Source organism: Ochlerotatus camptorhynchus, unplaced genomic scaffold (genome assembly GCF_037179485.1).
Source record: "Ochlerotatus camptorhynchus isolate MF236.1 unplaced genomic scaffold, CSIRO-AGI_Acam_v1.1 ptg000432l, whole genome shotgun sequence".
Lineage (NCBI taxonomy): Eukaryota > Metazoa > Arthropoda > Insecta > Diptera > Culicidae > Ochlerotatus > Ochlerotatus camptorhynchus.
The window spans coordinates 5,429,623-5,455,868 of NW_027040918.1; the positions used below are offsets into that span (position 1 = coordinate 5,429,623).

The 26,246-nt window shown below is 40.9% G+C and overlaps 1 protein-coding gene across 6 annotated transcripts in view; it reads right to left on the bottom strand.

Moving 5' to 3' along the window:
- Window positions 1-469: 469 nt before the first annotated feature.
- LOC135711393 (Kv channel-interacting protein 1-like) overlaps window positions 470-26,246 on the bottom strand; it is a 271,759-nt gene continuing 245,982 nt past the window's right edge. For all 6 annotated transcript variants that reach the window (XM_065234267.1, XM_065234264.1, XM_065234269.1 and 3 more), the window contains exons 5-7: window positions 3,167-3,240; window positions 2,817-3,029; window positions 470-2,285 (exon numbers count right to left, since the gene is read on the bottom strand). In XM_065234267.1, coding sequence (XP_065090339.1) covers window positions 2,175-2,285; window positions 2,817-3,029; window positions 3,167-3,240 — 398 coding nt within the window. In that variant the 3' untranslated portion in view covers window positions 470-2,174. The remainder of the gene's footprint in view (window positions 2,286-2,816; window positions 3,030-3,166; window positions 3,241-26,246) is intronic.

The window sequence follows — 26,246 nt, forward strand, 5'->3', positions numbered from 1 at the left end:
CATCCGATAGGCCGAAGTGAATTCAATGGCGTTTGAATGGCCAAGAAATTTGGACTAATTTAGAATCAGTAGGCCGAGTTTGGGGTCAAGAAGCAGTGTTAGATTTTTAACAATATCTCAAAAATGTGTTTCTCGTTAGCAAATCTTTCGGTACTTACGGATAGGAAAATAAATTGCAGTGAAAACATTCCATTTTATTAAAAAATATCACTCGAAAAATAGAGCCAAAGGGCGGGTTGTGTTTAGTAGGCCGAAAATAAGATCTAAGCTTACAATGTATTCTTTGAAAATGACACTAAACATTTTTAATTTCAAAGTTTCATAAATTACTGTCGAAATCGGTGTGGATCGTTTGTATAATCGATAGCATAGGGGAAATGGCTCTCATGTTGGCCAATGGATCTAAGATTGGGCCCATCACTAACTATCAGATATTTGTCAATTTTATCTAGATTAACGCGTCATGGATATTTTTGGTTGCTATTGAAAATTTAGTCGATTGCTGAATTTATACATGGACCCAAATTAGGGGCATTTAGGCCGACATTACATCCATTTCCCCTAGTTATTGTTTTGATGCGCTTTGTTCATTGCCTCTAGCTAGTTCAGTTCCGGTCAGTCCGAGCTCGGATGGCGCTTGTTCTTGATTGTGGTTGCCATTCAAAGCAAACAATTTGTAATGATGAAGGGAAGAATACAATTTGCTTCCATATCCCCAATGGAAGTGCATGGCCCTCCAAGGGCTATACTGCTGATTTTGTCACAATGCAACGCACCGAACTTCGGAGGACGATTTGGGCTTCATTAAATTAAGTTCCGATAGAAGTATGCATTATATATTTTTATAGTTTTCCATTATGCTGACGGGAATAGGGACAGCTATTGGGATCTTTTGAGGGGACAACTCATGAAATTGATCTAAAAGGGTCGCGATTTTATCGAAATCTTTTATCATAGTTATATAAGAAGGAGTTTGGTATTTTTTCCTAAACAAAGCCGGCTCAAGAATCTTGACTGCAGCCCAATTTATCGTTCTTAATCTTAAAATCACGGTCTAAAAAAAGAAAGCTTATCAAGAAAGAAATGTTTTCAGAACAGAAACGGAAACCTTCCGTCACTCGACCGATTAGCAGCCAGCGCGCGGATTATTCCCTTTCTCATAAAGGTTTTACTTTAAATCCACAAAACTAATTGTTAGCTTAGCAAAAACTCTCTTCTATACTTCCCCTTTACCCAAACTCCTTTTGCAGTACTGTACATGTACAACCCACTGCTACTTGCCAGTGTGGCCAGTACTACGAGTTTAGCCATAGATCTACGAAATTTTAGATTTAGTACAGTTTCAATCATAACATTCTACGGATTTTAAAGGATTCTAAAAATCGTGGCCATGCCCTGTTTAAAAACAAGGTTCCTTAAATTTAGCGATAACTAATGCAGTGGATACAAATTTACCTATCTACGGATCGAACTCCATGAAAAGTTACCAACACTGCTACTTCCTCTGGCTGCTCTAGAAAATTTATCACAAGCAAGATTAGAGCTTAATATCCGCAGCAGCCCTAGCAAAGAACCAACCATTCCACTCTCAGCAGGATACAAAGCATCGCCATGACAAAGGATGTACAGACGACTTTCGCATGAGTACATTCACCAGTACTTCCTCATACATACGACACCTAGCTAGTATCTAGCATCTTCCGTTGAACTTCCACCCGGGTTAGAAAATTCATCCAAATCCGATAGCAATCAGCCACTCAACGCAAAGTTCCCCGGCCTGTCATAATGTTGCTAGAGCTTCCTATTGTTCCGTTGAATGTGGGTTGGCCTACATAATTCGTTGTGTCCGGAAGCTTTATGCATATAGTGGGTGATGGTCGATTGTTACTTAAAATTAATCACATCATAGATTCGCTACTGCTTATAAGTCTGTACTGAGTATTAGGAACAGGAAGGATGGTTTCTTTTGGTCACGGACGATATTGGTTTGTGTGTGTTTGAGGGTCGAACAAAGTGGAAGATTCGGGAAAAAGTTTGCGGGTGCCCATTCCGGTGGTCAGCAAGGAAAACATCTTCCGTGGGTTTCACGTTCTATCACTTTTGGTAAGTTTTTTTTGTTTGTTTCTTCTTCCGTGGCCGTCTTATTCCGGCGCGATGCTTCTTCAAGGGTCTGCTTAGAAGATGGTATCGAAAACGGCTATCGAGCGTCGAATGCTTTCATCGGTTGTGCAGCACTCGATGAACTCGTCCAGTGTGATCTTGCCATCGCAATTGCGGTCCATTTTCTATTGAGCGTGACAAAAAAAAGACAAAGAAACAAGTTAGAAACAATGACTAACAGAATGTTAGCACGTCTGCCCAATCCAACGATAGTTAATAGGTTGGATGGCTTTCAATGTCACTTGCTGTGGGCCGCAAATTGTGTTGATTATTTCCAGGATTGCTTTCTCTGCCTGTTCCAATCTTAGATTAGATTACAAATCTGATGATTAAAGAGAGTGGTGCAATTTTCTCCAAAAAATCAATCCGATTTTTTCCAATCTGCTTTTTGCAATCCGAAATAATGCATCGAAAAATATTGGCATTTATTTTTTGGAAAACGTACAAAAGTTCAATGTGCAATTTTCTTTGTTGCGTTTTCCTAGTCTATATAGATATGAAATAAAACCTTCTGATTGATCAGCCTTGATTGGATTGATAAGCAATCGAAATCCACACCACATGAACCCCAGCCTGTGCAACAAGCAACCCTGAACACTGAGCTTCCCCGCACGCGGCAAAACAACACAAGAATCATAAATGAAGCAAACAATTACCTCAAATAGCCGCTCGACTTTCTCCTTAATGGCTTGCTCCTCGTCGCAGCCATCGGGCACCTTGCCCATCAGCTCGTAGATGGCCGTTACGATCTCCTTCATCTCCTCCTTGGTGATGCAACCGTCCCCGTTGATGTCGTACAGCGAGAACGTCCACTGCAGCTTCTCGTCCACCGTGCCCCGCAGCAGAATCGATAAGTTGGCCACAAATTCCTTTTTTTCCCCCCCGCAGATTAGGAATCGGAATAATCGTGCGTGGAAATAGGGATGGAAAACAGAAAGGAACAATATCGAAATAAATTAGCAGATCGTTAGGAACGAAACTTAATCCGAACCGTGTTTGGGGTTACCTCGAAACTTAATGAGCCATTGCGGTCCAGATCGATGGAATTGAATACGTAGTGTGCGTACTGACCACTGGCCGCTGTGTGGATTCGATGGTTCGGGTGAGAAAAAGAGAAAAAGAAACACAAGTTAGCTCTGCTGGATAAGAACATTAAGGATTCTTTACGGATGAGTGATTACAATCATCGAGGGAGGAAGAATAAAATCGATCCAGACCCACACGAAGAAACAGGCTGTTCGATAAGTGATGCAATGTGTTTTCAATCAGTTCGTTAGCTCGAATCAGTCAACTGGATGATTTATCGTCAGCATCGTATTAATAGCACGAATGGAATACCAATCGACTTCCATGATGGTATGTAATAATGGTCTTCTAGAGTGTTCGATGGATACCCTTGGTTGATAGTTTTGCTATAGTTTGAACAACTATTAAAGACTACACACTTAGAAAAATTTATGTAAATTTAGGTGCTCTGAGACTGACATATACGAGCGTCAATTTTGACATAAAATTGAGTCAAAATAGACGCGAAATTCAGCCCAATCAAACGTACTTTCGAACATACACGTACAAAACAACACCCGATGATTCCATAATTCCGAAAAATATTTTTTATAACAAGTGAGTCCATGCAACCCTGAAGGGAAGCTCCACGCTACTAAAAAGTCATTTACATTTTGGTTCGCTGAGACCGACACATGTAAGTGGGCCTTTTGATATAAGAATCAGTTGAAAGAAACGTGAAAATCAATTCAATCAAACGTTCTCTTCGTCGACTAGCTGATTTTTCGGCTTGAGAACACTTAATTTTACATGAAATGTTTGTTTACGTTCTATGATTTACGTCCAATATGGATTACGTCTCGTGTAAAAGTAGTTATTTCTAAGTGTGTCGCTTATCTTCTTGATAACATTTTCAAATTGCCTCCAAAAGTTAAATTCATTGCATATATTTTGAAAACAAAAAGGAGTTTCCTGAAAATGTTCACGTTTCGGTGGAGCTGCACACTTAGAAAAAATAATATAAATTTAGGTGCTCTGAGACTGACATTGAGTTCTCAAAGCAGGATCTCACGAACACTACAGTAATAACATAATTTTTCACACACTAGCGTATACTGGCATGTTAACCTAGGTTAACCTTTACTCACAAAAGGGTACTTGACTGTTACCGTGCAAGCGTAGGGTTTGTTTTCATTTTGTTGTTTATTTTTACTTTAGAATGACAGTTCTGACAGCAAACAAAAAATTTCTCACAGCTAACAAAAAAAATCATCTCACTAACACACGCAAATCGCACCAATACGAAACCGGCTGGAGAGGACTATATACGAGCGTCATTGTTGACATAAAATTGATTCATAATAGACGCGAAATTCAGCTCCATGAAACGTACTTTTCGTCGAGTACCGAACTTTTCAGTCTCGGAGCACTTAATTTTACATGACATGTTTGTTTAGGTCTTATCTTTCATGTCAAAGATGGATTCCGTCACGTGTAAGATTAAGTATTTCTAAGTGTGTGGGTATCCGCAAAATAGACTTATTCTTACCCACAGACACACTAAGGAATACCTAATCTTACTCGTGATGGAATCCATCTTTGACATAAAGCATGAGACGTAAACAAACATGTCATGTAAAATTAAGTGCTCCGAGTGCGTCTATTATGGCTCAATTTTATGTCAAAATTGACTCTCGTATATGTCAGCCTCAGAGCACCTAAATTTACATCAATTTTTATAAGTATGAGAGACAGCTTTTAGAAAGTCCCATGTTCCGATCACGTAACCGAAGTGATGGCACTGACACATTTTTTGTATTCTCTAATTGGTGTAGCTAATGGGGAACAGCTCCCCTTCAGAATTATCTGTGCACTCTCCAGAATTTGTGGGGATTTCAAAACCGATCATTTTTTGATGACCACGTTAAGGTTACTTTTTACCAGTGATTAATACAATGTATCCCACAAATATAATGATTTTTATGTATGTCGAACATGTTGACTACTTTCATTATTCTAGAAGAAACAATATGAAGAATATTTTTTATGGTCACCATAACACTTTTGGGTCATTCGTGACTTGTCCGAAAAAGAGATTTGAACTCGTGACTTTGGCGTGAGAGATATGGTTGTTAACCACTATGCTAGGGTCTTCAACATCTTAAGATATTATGTAATATCCAAATTTTATATAGCTGTATAATAGGACGACTTTAAGCTCTACAAATCGACATCATTCTTTGCTTGACCGTCAAGCAGTACAGTTCGGTTTTCACTCACTCTCTCGAGTTGTTCGTTGTGTTAGTGTTCGTGCTCTTTTTCGTGGTGTTTGATGAAGCATCGCACGACGCCAACATGGGGAAACCGCCGTGTGCCGATGCGACTGCTATTCCGTCCGGGAAACGATCCCCATCGGACACCACCAGTGCTCAATTGGCATTGAAGAAGCTGTTGGCGAACATTCGTTACGCCATCCTGGAGAACGGCGATGAACCGAAGGTGGAAAAGAAGGAGATAGTTCCACCGTTCTTCGTTAAAGGATTCCCGCAAGGCTTGCGAGATAAAATCGACTTTTACATAGGTAAAGGTCTCAAATGCACCATGCGCCTGTGCACTGAAGGCTACAAGCTGATGGTGTCAGTGATGAACCACTACAGGGCCGTTGAGACAACAAAATGTGGAGTATTTCTCCCACGACCTCGATGTAGATCCCAAATGTGCTAATTGTGGGACAGCACATAGGGCAACCAGCCAGAAGTGCCCGAAAAGAGCGGGTTTTATCGTGATCTCCTCTACGATCCTCTACGCAGAATCAACCTGGTTGCCAGAGTGCCGGAAAACAGTGGGCTGAACTTTCCTGCCATCTCCCAACGGCATCAAATGCCGATGCATCCGCCGCTTCCTCTGAACAACCGAATGGCTGATGCTGCTACATCGGTCTCGTTTACTGCTGGGGTGCCTAACCCTCAGATACGCTCGAGTCATCAGACATATGCGGAAACTGCTGTATCCCGAAGTACCTCCCCCCTCCGGGACTTTTCAGGCGTCGTGATGATTAACCACCTCCACAAACGAACGAGAACATTCTGCTTAAGTCAACGGAACTTTTAATGCTCGTGACAGAGGTCATCAGCATCCTGCGCACTTGCAGGACCCGATCAGAACAGCTTCATGCTGCCGTGTCTCCCATCAACAAGTATGGACCGTGAAGCCATCAACATCGCAAATTGGAACGCTAGTTCGCTCAATAGCAAGAGCATCGAGTTCGTTAAGTTTCTCAATGAACGCAACATCGAAATTGCCGTCATAACTGAAATCCTCCTGAAGCCCGAAATTAATATCTATCTCCTGTCGACCACATCACTGCTCCAAACAAGTCAACATCAGGGACGGGTCGGCAGCAGACCTAAGAAGAGATATTGTTACGACTGTGGGAAAACTTCATCATCGCTGGTGACCTGAACGCCAAACATCAAGCTTGCTGCAGCGCGGAAGCGCAGGAAGCGCAGTACAAATTCGCACCCGGTTGAGTAGGTCCGGTGCTCACGCCACCATCGATATCTATATCAGTAACATGGGCAACAACATCTCACAACCTGTCGACTATCAGGAACTCACCACTATCCTGTGGGGGCTGAAGTGGTTTCCTCAGACAACAGGTTCCAAGCATCGACATTGGGTAGATTGGACGCAGTTCCAATACTGCGTTGACACCAATATCGACTATGACGGACAGCCGGAAACGACCGACGACATCGACCGGTGTCTGCGCTCTATCGATTAAGCTATTACCCGGGCCAGGGAGCAACATATGCCAGTATGCAGACAGGTGAGTAATACTATGAACCTTGACAGGCCCACTAAAGACCTTATTTGACTCCGCAACACCAGCGTACTGGTATGCCTCACCAGAAGACCAATTGCAACCGTTTAAATAAAATGATCCAAGATTCGCTCTCTCCCCGAGGGGGACGAAAGTAATCTGTTGTACATTTGTTTTAACGAATTTCAATAAAATTTGCTTAATTTTCTCGAATTTGTTTTGAATAAATTCGATTCGTTTTGAATTAACACGCGCCTTTCGATACATATTATCCGATTTCATTCACTATTCATGGATAATCTTGAATGTGTTAGAATTATTGAGCATTATGCTGATATTATATTTAGTGTGTAGTGTCATGTGAACTGTCACTTCCTAAGCACCTGCTTTTGTGATTGTTTATTGTTTCAAACCCTTCAAGCTTAAAGTTCCAACTCTGGAAGCAACGAAAATATCTGCACGGAGGGTTGGTGACCTAATTGACTACCGGCATTGATGGCCAAACGTGACCAAACCATAGATGCTGGATGCCAGGATTGTCCAAATCGTAGTCCGTGATCTTGAAACGACCATATCCAAGGCAAAGATGAATGCTGTTTCTCTTTTTTAAATATTTCTAGAAAACTTCCTTTTCATGATGGTTATGTTGGTTTGTGTGGGCGTGTCTTGATTTCCTAGTAATCATCGAAAGAAGTCATTGTTAAGGTGATTCCCTGTAGCGCTTTTTTCCGTGTTCGCAATTTCAGATGTAAAAATAATAAGGTTTCTGTAAATTCATGTAGCTGAAAGCTTCTACTTGTTGTTTGCTGCGGAGAAGCAAGCAATGTCTGAAATTTGCTATGCTATGATGTATAAACCTCGTAGGTCTTGAGTTGTATGCTCTTGAAATTGCGAGATGTGATAGAAAAATAGACTCTACAAGGAAAAACCTTAAAGCTGTTACGCACTACTTCCAGTTCTATCTATAGATTTGTTTAAGAATAATGATCGAGCTCGAACAACAATACAGAAGGGTGGATCAAACAAATTTTAATGCCCTTATCTCACAAACCGAAGCTCACCTTACCAATCGAACACCACTAACGAATAGCAGAGAATTTTTCCTACCTGATGGTGTTGTTGGTTTGGCAAGGCAAGATTAAGTTCACGAGGAAAGAGCATTAACAGTTTGATTACAAAAGCTTATTCGCCTTATTGTATTATTGGTCGAGATTTACGCGATGTTCCTTTCTTATAAACAAACGGCTGTCACCGTTACTTGTCATGATAATTATAGAGATGTGATCCGATAACAGAGATATGAACGATACAAACAGATATTATCCATTTTTAAAGATTTAAGCTCGATTATATAGGATATAATCGATATAATGGATTCGTTCGACTATGAATCGATTCTTCGAACTTTAGAGTTAGTTTTGGCAACATTTGAATAAATCTGGGAGTTTCGACCCCCTCGTCTCTCCCAGATTGTGCTAAGCCGTTCTGGAAAATGGCAAAGATTTTAAAAAAATCCATCCTTCCCCTTTCCCCGCTTAATCAGATTTCGGATCCATCCTTACTCATAACCCCAATGCTCTTGGACAACACTTTGTGAATTCACATAACCTTGACCAAGCCATGGTTAGTCCCTACGAGCCTGCAGTATCGGAGTAAATGTTTAGAGTCGCTCCAATCTCCGCAGTTGTCCCTGACGAAAGAAGAACATCGGCTGATGAAGTGATAGCAGCCATTAAATCAACTAAGAACATGAAGACCACTGGATTCGATGGAGTAGCCAACCTCGAGATGAAAATATTGAGTGTTGACTTATTCGAGCACCTTGCAGCGGTCTTCAATAAGTGTTTGGTGCTTGGCTTCTTCCCTGCATGCTGGAAGTTAGCCAAAGTAATTCCAATCCACAAGCATGGAAAAGCCCTTACCAGTGCCAAAAGCTAGCGTCCCATCAGCCTCTTGTACTCCATCTCGAAGCTATATTAAAAATTGATTCTCAGCTGTCTGCTGGTGTTTTCAAATGATAATAACATTTTTCTCAAAGAGAAATTCGGGTTAAGGAAAGGCCACTCTACCACCCACCAACTCGCACGGGTTACTAACATCATCAAGCGGAACAAATCCGATTCCAATACATCAGCCATTGCTGAACGTTGAAAAGGCGTTCGACAATTTCTGCCATGATGGCCTAGTGTACAAGCTGCATCGATACAACTTCCCGATCTTCCTTGTTAAGATCATCAAAAACTACTTTTCGGGCAGAACTTTCCAAGTCTTCTTGAACAATTCACCTTCTGATACGTTCAACGTTGATACTGGGGTTCCCCAGGATAGCCTCCTTGGTCCTATCCTCTTCAACATCTTTACGTCAGATGTTCCTCCCTTTCCGAGTGCTGGTATTTTGTCAATGTTTGCAGATGACACTGTCATCATCTATAAGGGTCGAGTGATCCGTGCTCTGACGAGAAATCTCCAATCAGGTCTGGATGTTCTGTCCGACTATTTCAAAAGCTGAAAGATTTGTATCAATGCAGCTAAAATAACAGACCATACTATTTCCGCACTCCAATTCACCTCGGCTTGTCCCATCTGGAACATAAAAGTCCACCTACTTAATACTCCTAATGAATGGTCGTGTTAAGTTGTCTACCTTGGTTTCACCCGTGATAACAAGTTGGTATTCCGTTCCCATGTGGAAAAAACATCCACCAAGGGTAACATCTTGATTAGGTCACTCTATCCACTTATCAACAGAAAGTTCACGCTTTCCCTTAAAACAAGCTTTCCGTCCAAAAGTATATCATCCTCTCCGCCATTGAGTACGGAACGCAAATCTGGGAGAGCTGTGCTAAGTAAATGCCATCACCTCAAACTCCAAATCATCCTTAGGATGATCCTCAACAGTTCCCCGTGGACTCTAAATTCTGAGATCCACCGCCTGACAGGTCTTCAGACACTAGAGGAGCAGAGTACGCTCATCCTCGAATGGTTCAGAGACGCCTGTCTGAGATCAAACTAATGTCGTTTTCGTTTTTGCGGTGTAGCTACACCGGTGCTACACTGCCGTACACCGAAATAATTTAGGGTGTAGATATAGGATGCACCTTTGTTTACAAACAAATGATGTTGAGCTGTCAAAGACTCGTGCTTATTCCTGCTTACACTACACCAGTGCTACATCGCAAAAACGAAAACGACATAAGAGTGTATTAAATCACAGTAGGCATTGGTTGTCAAGATAAGTTAATTTGTTTACATCATGACATTACCAGAACAAGCACGTGGTGAATCGATCCTGCACGCTCGAAACGAAAATCCCGGTCTATCCGCTCCTGGAAGTTTTCGATCAAATTCCTGGGCTGGAATGGTATGGCTCGGTTGACTGGAAGAGTGCCCCGGAAGATTGTAAAATCAAAAAGAATAATTCAAAATTCCCCAAAAAGGTCCTTGTCTGGCGAGCAATCCGCAGTTGTGGACTGAAAAGCAAAGCTTTCGTTGCTTCTGGGATCATGAACCAGCAAATTTACCAGGAGGAGTTCTTACGGAAGAGACTACTGCCTTTTCTGGAGCAGCATGGGGTGGATACCTATTCTGGCCGGATTTGGGAAGCTGCCACTACTCAAATTCCACCAAACAGTGGTACAGCGAAAATGGCGTCACAGTGGTTCCCAAGGAGATGAATCCGGCCAATACTCTGATACTAAGGCCAATTGAAGAATACTGGTCAATTGTCAAGCACATACTAAAGAAAAAGAGTGAAAAGTTCGAATAATGGTGGGTAAAAAAAAAGTTCGAATAAAAGCGAGGTTAAAAGTGACAGATGAGTTATCGAATAACCCTGCTATCTGAGCGTTGTTATTTCTGAATCGACTAGAAGTTAAATTTTGGCAACCGCGGACGAGTTCTGTTTGAAACCCGATCAAGTTTCGAAAGTAATCGAGATTTGTAGAACGCGTTATAATTCAGGCAAGGAGGTGGATCCACAAAACTCGAATGCTGCGCGCTTGACAGGAACCGCTGCCTTCCTACTGCTGCTGCTGGGTTTGGGGAGAAAGATTATTTCATGAAAACAGTGATAAAATTATAAAAAGAGAGAGAGAAGGATTAGTGAAATCCATTTAATTCCACTACCTTATTATCCTTGACAGATACGCGTACTTCGCCTACAATGTGCAGACTTCTTCAGTGTCTTGTACTAATACTCGACTAAATTATCACTTTTTATTTGAACATTTTCAACAGTTTTTTTTTATGGAGAATTGAAAAAGCTTCTATTGTATTACAGATTATGAGAGCTATTTCCTATCGATTGGTTTATCTGGATTTTAATTTCATCTATAAATGACAAAGTTATAAGCAAAACCTTAAAACTTTTCGTGACGGTCGCAATTATAGATTTTCGATTTACCCCCAGTACCTATAGCCGCTATTTTCATAGTCTGGCGGATAGAATTTGGATTTATCAAAAATCGGAACCAATTCAATATATTGTAGACCAACAATTGAAAAGATACTATCAAATTTTATAAACAAAACGTTGATTATTCTTTCCTCGCTAATCGAACGCAAATTACCAGCATCATCGGATAGGGGAAACTTTCTCCCACCCAAAATGGTATTAATTTGCGTAGGCGAGTCTTGATTTACGAGAAAAAGTGTTCCAAAGTTTTGTTCGTAATAACTGATGTGCTCTTTTCTGTTGTTGGTCGTGATTTGCTCGATTGGTTCCACTATTTGACAGCTCAGTTGGTTCCCGAGATTCTATCCGCCACACTATGAATATAGCGACTATACCAGTACCTTCCCGTAAGACGTAGTATACGTCAAAAAAGTCGCATGAACAAAATGTCAAATGGACAAAAGATCGAATGGTTCAAAGATGGATAAAAGTCGAATAGCTCACAGAGGAACAAAAAGTCGAATGCCAAACGTCGAATGGCGACAAAAGTTCGAATGATCCAAAGAGGGACAAAAGCTCGAATGGACAAATGTTCGAATGGTCCAAAGAAGGACAAAAGGTCGAATGGAACAACAAGATAATTCATAATTTGACCTTTTGCCTCTCTTTGAATGATTCTACCTTTGGTACCTTATACCTTTTGTCATTCGACGTTTTGTCTATTCAACCATTTGATTTCGTTCCTATTTGAATAGTTTGACAATTTGTCCATTTGACCTTTTGTCCCCCTTCTCATCATTCGATCTTTTGTTCCTCTTTCATTATTCGACCTTTTGCCGAAGCAGTCATTTGCCCTATTTCATTAATTTGCTTCTGTATTTGATTTGTTCTTCTTCTACTTCTTTTAATTCCTAAACGTTCTTACTTAAATCTATTCAACCTTTATTGATGCAATGATTTAAAATCAAATGATTGAAAACGTGTCTGAAAATACCTGACATGAAAAATAGGAACATTAACGTCCATCGATTCACATTTTCCTTCAGATTGATACCCCCCTTATGGGCCAATGGTTGTAGCTTGGTATTTTCCCCACTAGGTAGTCCAACGATGGTGTGATTTGGTAGTAAAAATTTATGTACCGTAATTTCCCCGCTAAATCACAACCGAAAGGTAGTTTTCCGCAATATCGCAGCAGAACACCGAGAAAAGAGTTGTAGGAAAGTTATGGAATCCAGTGCCCGTTTTATTTCCCTCGACGACGTCGTCATCGTACTAAACAAAGCCTTGATTCATATTTTACGACGTGCGGTGAGTTAACGCAGCATACATTCATACGTCTGGGGTATTATTCGCAAATCCTACACGGAAGGCACGATCCGAGCTAGGAACAATCCCGCGCGTGTCGTCAAGCCGATTAATGCGCTAATTTTACCTTCGGGGCTTCGGGGCTTCGGGACTCTCTTAACAGCAGTCAAAATATGCGCGCGCTATCTTATGTACAGGCATACGATAACAGAAGGAAGAGCGTGACAAAGACTCGTCCAAATAACTATGCTAATTTGGGCAACCGATTACCTGCCCACCTATACCCACAGAATAGCGCAGGGTAGAGAAAAGGGATTCTATTCCCCAACCATTATGTTTCGCATATATTTGTTCACGTAGGAATAAGTATGTTTGTGGGTGGATTAGGTATTCAAATTAGCTAGGCGTTGGGATGAGGAAGAAATTTGGATGTGCTACCGCAATAGAGCCGGTGCTAGGAAATTATTAATTGCGTGCCGCATGATTGTTCGCATGGCCGCGGGGCAAAGACTTTTTTAAGAGACCTGAGCAATGATAATTAAGGATAGCAAAACCAATTGCACCCATTTTCGTCCCACCGCTAGACTGGCAGATTGTGGTTTTCGGGTAATCAACTTGTCCGTTTTGACTGGACTTGATTTTACCGGGCAGTGATTTGTGGTTTCGTGGATCGCTTTGGAATTGGTGGGCGATGCGGGGAAATATAACGATCCGGTATGCAAATGTATTCGAAGAAAGGACCGTTGGTGTGGGAAAAGCTACGTAACAAGAAATCAAGCTGGTTGCTTTGAAAGGATGAATTAAGATTACTTCTCTCTCTCTACCTGGTGTTGACGCTCTTACCCGAGATTTCGCCTGCTCAAAACTTTGTGTTCTTTGTAGCACTTCCACATATATTGATATTCCAACCAGTGTATGAATTTGTGTGTTGTGTAGCGATTAAACTTTCTGAGATCCAAAAAATATGATAACTTATTATTTAGTTGGAGATGCTTTGATATTGTTTATTGTTGCCATACATCAACAGGCTGGCTGTAGCCCAAATGATGTTAATAATACTAATCATAAAAATAATAATAGTAAAATTACATGTCAAATAATCACAGAAAGAAAAACAAAGCAACATGGTCAGAATGTAAAAAAAACATAAATGGAAATACACTAATTTTCTCTGTCAGTCACTGCGGCCGGCGAAAACAGATGAGAATCTCCGACGAAGCGCATCACGTGTGAGGTGAAAGTCGAATACAGATGTGACTCTGTTGAACACACGCTGTAGTCCGCAAATTGCACCATATGTTCGTAGTTCGTGCGACGCAGTGGCAGTCTCAGCATGAAGTTGTTACGGAGTGGTCGGGGTTGCACGTTTAGGTCAATTTGCCTCAGGATAGCCTCAAAATCTATTCGTCCCTGTAGAGTGTCGGGGATAATCAAAGCTCTGCTGGTGTCCCTTCTAATCCGGAGAGGTTCAAGGTTTATCAGTTGGCAGCGACCCTCGTAGCTGGGCAACCGAAGCGCATCTCTCCAGGGCAGTCTACGAAGCGCAAAACGAAGAAAGTGACGTTGAACAGATTCGATTCTCTCGGCACCATTGTTGTTATTCGGATTCCAAACCGCAGAACAATACTCAAACGTCGATCGTACGAGGGAGCAGTAAAGATATTTTAAGCAGTAGACATCGGTGAAATTCTTAGCTATCCTGAAGATGAATCCTAAAGTCCTAGACGACTTATCGATGACATAAGAAATGTGTTGCCTGAATGTTAGCTGTGAATCCAACACATCACCCAGGTCTTTCACCTGATTCACGCGTTCGAGTGTCGTTCCAAACAGGTCATAGCTGAATATAATCGGTTGCTTTTTTCGTGAGAACGTTATGGCAGAGCACTTTGCTCGGTTCACTACCATTCGATTTAAAATACACCAACTGGCGAAGAAATTAAGCTGATGTTGAAGATTGTGGCAGTCAGCGATCGAGCAAATTCGAGGTCGTCTGCAAATGATAATCGAGGTCCTTCGATAACCAGATTCACGTCGTTGAAGTAGAGTAGAAAAATCAACGGTCCCAGATGGCTTCCCTGCTGTATACCTGATGTGGCAAAGTAGCTAGCTGATTTGCAATCTCCTATAGCAACCATAAGTTGGCGACCAGTAAGATACGAACGGAACCAACTCAAAAGATTTCCGCTCACCCCAAGCCTGTCAAGTTTAGCAATCGCAATGTCATGATTCAACTTATCGAATGCCGCGGATAGATCGGTATATATAACGTCCGTCTGTACCCGTTCAGTCATACTATCGGTAATGTAGGATGTGAGGCATAGCAGATTGGTGGTTGTAGAGCGACCGCCAGTAAACCCGTGTTGATCAGCACTCAGATACTGCTTGCTGTGAGAGAGCAACGGTTCCATAATAACAAGCTCGAATAGTTTCGAAACAGCACTCAGCGATGTAATTGCACGATAGTTATCCACGGCTCGTTTGCTTCCCTTTTTGTGGACAGGAAACATGTGTGCAAATTTCCAGAAGGATGGAAATATACCACTGGAGAGAGACATCCGGAATAGACGGTGAAGTGGAGTTAACAAGCAAGCAATATGTTTCTTCAAAAACACGGACGGAACTCCATCGGGTCCAGGGTTGAAGGACGATTTGAGCTGCGTTGCAGCGTTAGAAATCATCTCAACGTTGACATCAATTGCACTCAGCGTTTGACCATTTAGTGGGATGTTCCTGGCTGCGAGGGAAACATGGTCGTCACTTAGTCTCTCATCAGTGAACACACTGGCAAAATTGACAGAAAAAAGGCGACAAATATCCTGCGGAGTGGAAGCGACTTCACTGTTCAATTCCATTGACGATGGGAGGCCAGATTCTCTGCGTTGCTCGTTCACGTAGTTCCAGAAGGATTTTGGGTGAAGTTTAAGGTTACGCTGAATACCTCGTTGAAATCGCAGAAAGCATCGACGACTGGCTCGCTGATACTCGTGATTAAGCCTCACGTAGTGATGTTTCAGAGGAAGCGTGAGATACTTCGTAAATCTTCTCAATGCTGCTCTCTTGATCGACTTCAACCTACGCAGCTCAATCGTCTGCCAGGGAGGGTGAGAGTCTTTGCGTTGAATTCTTTTCGGGACGTGTCTGTCAATGACATATGCCAAGACATGAGAAAAAGTTTGCGCAGCGGCCTCAACGTCGTCATGATCGAGAATGTTCTCCCAGTCCATGTTTGACAACACATCTACAATGCTTCGATGGTCGGCCTTTCGAAAGTCATAAGAAACCGCAGCAGGAAGACTATCGAAATCACGAACGAGATTGTCCTCAACAGTGACAATCAGAGGAGGGTGGTGCGGAACAAGCTTAACTAGTGGACAAGGTGCTGTGGAAATGAACGGAGCATTGTCCTGAGTGCTCACGAAGCAGAGGTCCAAACTATGGTTGTTCTCGTTGACTACGTAGTTAATTTGAGAAAGCGTTGCTACACTATAGTTATCGAGAAGGCCGATAGCTCCTGCATGAAATACAGAACGTTCTGGATCTGGATAGAGGAAGCCGCTATGGGATGGTCTCCACGAAACGCCTGCTAGGTTAAAGTCCCCAAAAATGAATAGCTCATCAATTGGAGTCGCTCTTTCCATTACTGTGAAGACTGATTGACAGTGAGTCTCGATGAGTTCAAGATCACGAACTCGATCTGGTGGCATGTACAATGCGCACAAAAATAATGTGTGATCGCCCAGTTTAATGGCTGTCCAAACCTGTTCCACACTGTTCCACGATTCATTTTCGATTGCTCTCGCCTCCAATCCGGAACGGACAGCCACAAGAACGCCACCACCAGTAGATTTTCGGCTGTTGTTTGGATTCCGATCGCAACGAAAAACCTCATAATCGGATCCGAACACCTGGCTGGAAAGCGTTCGCGAATCGAGCCACGTCTCGCATAGGACAATCACATCATAGCAACGATCCGATACAGCAAGCCGGTAGTCGTCAACATCAGAATTCATTCCGCCGGCGTTTTGGAAGAAAATCACGATGTCCTGCTTGCGGCTTACAATCGAACGTCTGTTCTCCCTAGAAATCACGGAAGCATCAGGCAGCGAATGAACATTAACAATACCATGCGGATACTCGCCATAGTGACTGGGTTGGAAGACCCCCTCTCCACATCCGACTACAGGTCCGGAACGACTATGGTGAGCGGCGGCAGCAAATGGCTGGACTGAGACGGAGGGATCAGGGGCTTCCACGAGGCTTTCTATGGCGCGTTCCGGGCTCCGAGGTACGAGAGTTGATTCGGCGGCATTCAAGGTGCTGAAATTTGGATCGGCATCAGACATCGTATTTGCGCTATTAATTATGTACTCGCCTGTTCTAGCAAGTTGGAAGACCCCCAATCCACATCTAAAATCAGGGCCAGGACGACTATGATGAACGCTGACAGGAATTAGCACGACTGAGTTAGAGGAACCGGGGGCTTCCATAAAGCTTTCCACGATGCGTCCCGGTTGCAAAGCAGATTGGTTCATCCAGAGTTCAGAAGACATCGAGCTTACTACGTCGTTTTCAGAAGGCGAGGTTGGATCGGATGGTTGCGATTCGCTGCTGGAAGCGGAAGGTGGCTCAGAAAAAGAAGGTTTTGGAACGTATCGATACTTGCCTGTAAGTACAGGCTGGAAGACCTCGTCACCGATTCTAAAACCAGGGCTAGGACGACTTCTGATGATTAGATCTACAAACAGCTCGACTGGTTCGGAGGGATCAGAGGCTTCCGAAGCGCTGTGTTGTTGCGTCCCAGATCCGCCCAACAGCACGTTAGTAATTGAAAAGGAAGTATCCTGGAACTGGTGTCACTGTGCTGGACCAATACGGGTGATTTTGGTCACCTTCTTTGACCGGGAATCATCGAACTCACGGAACTGAATGCCCTCCGGCCACGAATCGCAGGAAAGGGCAACATCCCGTTTGTTTTGGTTGACGCCGACTTTGAAGGAAACGTAGTTTAACGTTGACGGATCTTTTCCTCTGGGAACCAACTTGGCAACCCGAGGTTTCTCGTCTGTTTCCAGACACAAACACTTAGAGACAAGAGATGAAATTTCATCGTTCGTAGTAGTGGGATGAAACGCCGATAAGTAAACCCACACCAGATCATCGTTCAGGTCCACGGTTCTGACCGAGTCGATAGGTGCTTTCTTACCACACAGTATGGGCTTGTCGTCAGTGCTAGATGAAGTACGGCGACGTTTCGGGGTGCCACGACCGGAATCAAAGCGGTCATTTTTACATCAAATATCAGACTTAAAGTGGACATGTTATACGATCAGAAACTACGTTTAACGTCTAACTTGGTGGCTAACGCTTTTGCTTACTAAGTAGAAGATCGTGGGTTTATTCCCAGGCTCCTCCAAAATAAAACAACTAATATGGTCGCGTCGCCTGCTTAAGCGAATTTTGACCCAATCTCCTACCCAACTATCCAACTCCGTAGCAACTATGGGTGCGCCGGTGGGTCGCTGGCCTTCGGTTAAGTAGTTGTTACATCAACAATATCCTTCCTTTACCCAGTAACGGAGAAGATGAGCGTGGCCGGCAATGGTAATTGTTAAGCTTTCCCTGTTCTGAACCTTGATTAGAGAGCCATACACTCCAAAATAAATTTCCTTAAGCAATCAAAATGAAAATGTTAAAGTAGATACATGACAGGTGCCAGTATGCAATCTACGAATTACTCCGTTACAAACGGAAGGCAACATGTTATACGATCAGGAAGATGAAAATAAAGAGTTGATAGTTCCGTATAGTATGGCAGAATGGAAATTGTATATGGATTATTCCACGCCAAGTGACCGAGAAAAAATACAAAAGTATAATTGACCTCTTCCGATTTGGAATAAATTTGGAGGAGATATTTTGGTCTAACTTTTATGAATCCAAATTTTCTGTGCCGGGCCAGGGGATCATTTCTTTGCTCTTTCTTGAACACTAATTTTTTTAATCAATATCTTAGGAATAAATAAAGCTACAATTAACATAACAGGGTGTTTTTATGACAAAATTAGACAAAAAATCTGAATTAGAATTTATTATTTTTGAACAGTGTTGCCAAAAACTTTATATTTGCGTTTAAAAAATTGAAAACGCATATATCTCAGAATGAGTATATTTAGATTTATTAGAGTGATACTAATTTGACAGCACCATCGTGTTCCTCATCTTTTTTATACACAAGGAACATTTCTAGACTAACATTTGAAAGGGGCGGAAGAGAAAGAATGTTAACAAACCATATTTTGCCACATATGGAGAGAACAGTTCACAAACTACTCGATAAACACGAAAAAGTAGAAAAAAATATAATATTAAATCATCAAAAACGTTTTCTTTTACATGGCATATTTCCATTTTTCAACTCTATGATACATCTGGTTGTTACGCCTTACACCAAAACTAGGAATTATATTGTTTTAATATGCAAAACGTACTGATTCTGTAGTAATTAGTAATAGTAATAGTAAGTCACGCCCGATTCATTTGAAATGCATCCGATTGCTATTTCACGTGTAAACAACGAAAAAAAAAAGAAGACAAAAAAAAAAATTACGCCCTACTCTCACAAAATTTGCGAACGAAGAACCAAGGCGGAACAACAAACAAAAAATCCCGATGGTGTCCACGGCGTATCACCAGTGTTGGCAGTTCAAAGGGTGGAAGATCCGGGGGGTAACAACATGCAAGAAATTATCAGGGCGTATGATGGTTTCTTCACAATTTCACGGCAAAAAAAAACTTTTTTTGAGTTTTTAGTGATGCACGATGGTAGATTACACTATTTACTATATGTCAAGCTTATGAAATCATCCAGAAAATGGGAAGTCGTGAAATAGGATTAATTTTTAGGTCTTTAAAATTCGCAAGCGATTTTCTCGATATGGTGATTTTGGAATTCCGCCCTTTTCAAATGTTTGTCTAGATTTAAATTTGCGTATTCCCTGAGGTACAGCATTTTGATGCAAAGACTGTGAAAAATTATGAGATGCAATATTCTTATCAATTTTCATTTAACCCGCTCATGTAATGTAATGTAGAATCGTCCGATGCCTATTGTTTTGTTCTCCTTCCACCAGCTACCGCTGTCCACCTTTAGTGATGTTAGTATCGCAACTAACTCCATCCCGCCTGTGATCATCCTCTCGTTCCTACAGTTCTACAATACTACTAAACGTATACAGGGATGTATTCAAGGCGTACCTCTGCATATAGCATAATATTACTGAACTCCACAAAGAGTTGTTTTTTCGCCTACTATTTCAAATCAAGAATTCAAATTAAGATTAATTTTACATCGAAAACATTTATTGGATTTTTGTGTGGATATAAGTCATTTGACGTCGGTCGCTGTTACGTAATCTAGTGCTAATCACCGACGGATCCATTGGCGACAATCGAATGTGCAGGCAGGCAGCTTCCACACCTGCGTATGATATCGCACCGTCATTAATACACATGGGCCGGGGCCAACAGCTTTACTTGTGGATATAAGTAATTGATTTAAATATTTGATTTGATAGCACCATTAAACGACATAAATTCAAATTATAGTTGCTGTGATATAGAGTTTTGGAAGAAAAATTTAAACATGACATCATGTCTGCTTCGCATTTCAATATCTTATTATTATTTCCAACATTTTTTTTTTTTGATAACTGATAGTGTTGCCACCGGCAGCACATTTGACATCTATTTTGCATTTTGTCGTATGAACACTACCACCATTTTTTAAGCACAGTACCCTGTGTAATCAACCGATGGTAATAGTGTTCGACGATGTTTCACAGTCAATAATATTCACAGTATTATATCACTTTGTCTATGACAAACTTAGCTTGAAATGGCCATTATATATTCAAAAATGATTGAATTTTCCTGCCATAATTCCTTTTTGGCGCACAGTGTTATTTTATAAGAAACACTTCAAGATTGGGTTGGTTTTAAAAAAAAGTAAACTTGTGCCTTTAAAAAAAATGCTGTGTAGAGAAAAATATATTGGATGATCAGTGAGATATCCTGCTCCGGTCTGGAAATTTTTTGGGATTAAAAATTCCCTGGGCATAATGAATGAGTACAATCGCTGCCTTACAATTATTCTAAAGCTTAAATGGTAGGGTAGAGAACTACTTCGGCCTAAGCGCCCATTTTGGGCCTATCAAGCAGAAAACATCAAATAAATCCATGTTTTCGGCGTTCACAAGTAGATTATGCGTTTGGAACGATACTTTGGTTAATAAGCTACCGAACGAAGTCAATGAGAACGCGTGATATGAACGTTTGCACCTAAAATTCCCAAAAACAAAAGAAGCGCTCCGACCTAATCAATTTTCATCTTCATCCGATAGTCCGAAGTGAACTCATTGGCGTTTCAATGGCGTTTCAATGCGTTAGGCCGAGTTTAGAATCCGTAGGCTGAGTTTGGCGTCAAGAAGCAGTGTTATACTTTTAACAATATCTCAACAATTTGTTTTTCTTTATCAAATCTTACGGTATGTACGGAGAGGTAAATAAATTTGGAAGCCATCAGTAACAATAACATTCCGTTTGGTGCTAAACTACGATAGATTAAGAAAGACTAACTGCGGGTTGTGCTTAATAGGCCGGAAATGGGGTAGTTAACCCTAATACTCCGAAAGCTCTCAAATAAGAACTGTGGAAGCGCATTTTGAACGCTAAGTTGAGAACCAGCGGAAAGTTTCACTAGGGACGTAATAAGGTTCAAATTGTTAGTGCATATCGTTGTTATCTTAAAATTACCCAAAATTCATATGGGACTGATATGCGATTATAGCAACGACTAAGTGACTTGGCACACTTGCATTTTTATATCCGTGTGCCCCAAGTGTGCCGCAGCTGTGCCGGTCATTGTGACGACTGTATTTTTTAGTGAATAGTGAATATGTTGGTGTGTTTGGCAACTCGGTATTTCTGACAGTTCGAATTTTGGTATTTGGACTGTGAAATGGATTCGAAGCAGCTAGAGACTGGAATTACTACGAAACTTTTCTTCCATTTCTACTGCTTGCTAGTGGAATTGCTAAGGTGTAGCACCCGATCGGGACGACAATAGTAGCACGAAGAATAACAACGTGAAAAACTTGACAAGGGAGACCACTACTAGGGAACCGATGAAAGTAGGCCACGAGATCGTGAAATGATTTAGCACTACGGCATTGTTGCATTAGTTCGAGCAAATGCGTAGAGAACGATGAAAAGCGGTTGGAGGTTTGAACAGCTCTCACAATCATAAATTTCGGTTTGGGATAAAAGCAATAGCCAAAGATGCCCCCGGGAAAAGTGACCGACTGATCGGATTTTACCCTTACCAAATCAAATGAAAAGTTTTCTGCGGAGGTATCTTTGCAGAACGCTCTGCTCCAGGCGTTGTGATCTGCGATCATCAACCTGCTATCTCTGCCTTGACAAGCATATAAGTGTAGACCAACACCAATGATATCAGCTACAACCAGATTGATTCCTCTCTATCCGGATCATTATGCTTTACGACTCAGGTTTTAACTAACCACTTACCTCCTTCTCCTATCCCACTCGGTTTTTCCAGCTCAATTAATTTGTTTTCTAATTCTAATTATATTTACGATTGAAAAACGAAGAATACTGTTTATATCTTAAGCTTGACCTTGGCTTTAGTGTGAAATGTATCTTAACGAATCCAATTCGCAGTATCCCAAAGCACATCCGACAAAATCATGGACGGACTATCGGGGTTTGACTCGCTAATCTGCCTCCCAAATAAAATGTTTATGGTTATTTTCCTTAACGAAGTTTCCCGGTACCATCCAAACATAATGTGGAATATTTCTATTATTTGGGTTATCGTTCGTTAATGGAATTTTTTATTAGGGCTGTCTAATACATACTTAAACATCAAATCAAACAGACAGCATTCTTACAGCACAATTTGAAAATGTATGCACAATGTATTGATTAGCGAGTCGTTGGATTAACGGGTGTCGGTATGGCTCGTCCAATTCACCACCAATACCCCTCCAATAAATCTACCTGTTCCGATGATAAAAATATTATTTATTGGAAAAATTGGTTCGATCATTTAGAAGCTATTAATCCAAAAAATGAACAGTATGCCGTAAATCGGCATCACATTCTCCATACCCATATACCGATTTACGATCGTCTCCTGCACTCGATGTTCTCCTTCTACCCACGACTCCTCGACACGTACCAGTTGCTTGACCCCAGGCACAAACATTATCATCGCTGGCCAGCACTCGAGGAAAAGATTTACGACCCTCCTGTCGTTCAATTTATCGGCTTTAAAGTATTTATGTTACGTCCCACTGCAGTCAAAGGTCGTATATTGTGCTGTTTCTGTTGCTAATACAGATATGGCCAGGATACAGAGCTCAGCCCACAAGAGGCCAGCATCATCACCACCGCAATCAACGTTCTGGTGAAGTCTCGATGCTCGGCCGCTACTACTGGGACAGGACGAAATTAATCCAGAAATAAAGCCAGTGGACAAGGCTTGTCTTGCCACCGTGTGCCATCAGATGAGATGGGTAGTAAACGGTTTGAAATGTTATTTGAAAAATGCGGCTGGAGGATTTCCTACCATGCAGCCGTTTGGTTCCTTGCTTTTCATCATAAACAGCGACTAACGGACCAGGCACCTCCATTTAATTACGGCGACAATCACTTCGTGTCGGCACTGGAAAGTCAAACACCACACGACACATCACGTACCTTCAGCTTTCCACAAAGTTAGCACTCGCTGGGGAATGCTCTGTGTGCGTGTGTGATGTGATCCATTAAATGAGCTTCATCTCTTTTCGCTTCCCTTCTACCAGCTATCGGTTCGGATCGCGTTGCAGTCGCATCAGTTGACTGCAGCACGCTTGAATGGCACATTTAACCGGCCAATGGAGAGCTTTTTCATCTCTGATGGCTTTGGAACTTAGTGTGCAGACAGACACACGGACGACGACGGGTCATTTGAAATCTGTCACGCGCGAGGGAATGAAGTGGTTTGGTTTTTCACTGAATGAAAATCCCTTGGTCACAGAATGCGAGGCGTCGCGTGTGCACGTGGTATCTATATCAATACACGGACGATGAGACCAGCTCAAAATTGAGTTGAATTTGGCTTAATTTAGGCAAAAGTCGATTTGCTCACAAAGTGAGTGAAATTCTCCGAGCTTTTCCAGGAAAAACTTCTCGAGAGAACAAATCCACCTGTGACAAAATTGAGTCGAATTCAACTCAATTTCGTGTGGGTCACATCTTCCGTGAAGCCCTTTCCATTTGTTACCCGACAACTCGCAAAGTGATAACGAACATTAAATTGCCATAATTTCAGATTGAAATTGAGCACACTGCTTTCGGAAAAAAAAACTTTCATTCTCTAAATTCATACCATGACACCAACCGGCGCCATCGGAGCAGTTATTCCAAATCGGAAAACGAGATAATACTTTTTTAATCCGCTTTCGTTAGTGTGTCAATAAAAAGACTTTTCGAAAAACTGTCTCACTGTCACATGTGTAGGGACGAGAATAGATATGGCTTTCCCTGTATCAAGCGAAGAGCAGACGCAAATATTAAAGAGATCCATTTAACACAGTTCCCAAGCGAAAGCTAGACTGAGTGAAATTTCTGCGGATTATTTAACCGTGCCGGAAAATGTTGGCAACGACCCAAACCCGTTCGTTTGTTTTCGCTTTTCGAATTTATTTTGTTTAGAACACCAAGCAGATTCGATTAACGTGGATATCACGAATCAATATCTCGTTAAAATTTGATTCACCTCCACGAGAATGTTACTTGGATTAACGAATTTAAGCAGTCTAGCTAGAGGAACTAATTGGATAGCTTTTCATCACCGAGAGGATTTACTGAAATTGAGCACTCCATGCTATGTCAACATCGTCGATGTGAACGTTAGGAGGGTTTAAATCAGTGGTGTATGAAACCTGTATCAAATCAAGATTCTCTTCGATTTCATATCAGATATTCTTTTGGAACTCTTTATGAAACTTATTCTTTTTCATCCTCAAAACTATTTTCAGAATTTCTTCTAAATTTTTACTAAATTCTTCTAGAATTTAACATTAAATTTCCGTTATAATTTGAATCAGAATTTTTTTAAATTTTTCCTAAAATTCCGTAACAAATATTGTTCAATTCTGTTCGATTCTCCTCAAAACTTCCATAAACTATCCTCAGATGTTGTTTGTTTGAACTTTCATGGAATTTAGCTCAAAACTACTACTAATTAAACTGCCAAGCAACATTGCAAGTTTTATCGATGATTTAAAGCTTTCTACAAGTCAAATTCATGATCTACGGAACCCTCATGAAACTTTTAATGTTACTTGGACTCTTTTTGACGCTGTCGAAAATATTAAATTTTCTTTAAAATTCCTTTGGAATCGAATCAACTTCAGATACAGATTCCTTTTGAATTCTTTTCACAATTCTTTTGAAGTTAACGTAAGAATTCCTAAGAAGTACTTGTCACCATTGCACACTGGTCCAGGAATGCAATCTAGCGGAGCAAAATTAATAACTCCGATACGAAGCATTTTTGCGACTTGGTGTTTTTGGCAAAGTTGCTAAGGACCATCTTTTGACATAAGCAAATAGTTCAAAACTCTTCCGCAAAAATGGCGCCACATGCTCATTTATTTATCTGACGTTTTGGTGACTTGATGTATTGTGCAAAGTTGGTTATCTAAACAAAATAAACAATTATTTTGGAGACGTAAAATTTCCACAGCCGTCAGTTATGTGCAGTTAAAGAAAAAAAAATGTTTTTGTAAATGTGTTTTTTTCTTTCTGTTTCGGTTTTTATGCTTACAACCATATAATGTTATATTTTTTCTTATGCAAATACATTAAATAAATAACTTTTGAATAGAAACACACTGGTTAAAGCTTCAAATTTTAAAGATATGGTTGAAAAAACGAAAAAAAAAACAACAATTTTTTTAACTTTAATATCTTTTAAAGCGCAAAAAACCGCAACCTGACATTTTCAGCAAAAATTAAGCAATACTCGATAAACAAAATATCAAAATTTAAGAGAGGTACACTCAGGTGTTTTTGAGATTTTTTTTATTTTAATGGAACATGTTTGTTTTTCAATAACTTTTCTTAATGCATTGAAATTGCTTTTTGAAGACTTTGACTTTGACTCTCTTAAGATTGCCATGTAATTCTATTAAAACTACCAAATATTTTCCTGAAGCTTTCCTCACAAATCTTATCAAATTCTTTTTAGAATTACTTTCTAGCCTCCTACTTTGCAGAATTCCCTAGAAGTTCTCTTTGGAATAACTTTTGGATTATACCAATCCTCATCGCATTTCCAGTTTGATATTTTCCTGTCAATTTATCCAAGTTCAAGACAGATCCCAAGTTTTTTTTTCAAGCTCAGTCATTCACATTTTTGAAAAAATTCGGTCATTTTGAATCTTTCTTTTTTTTTCAAAATAGCTATTTTGACCAATAAATTGTAGC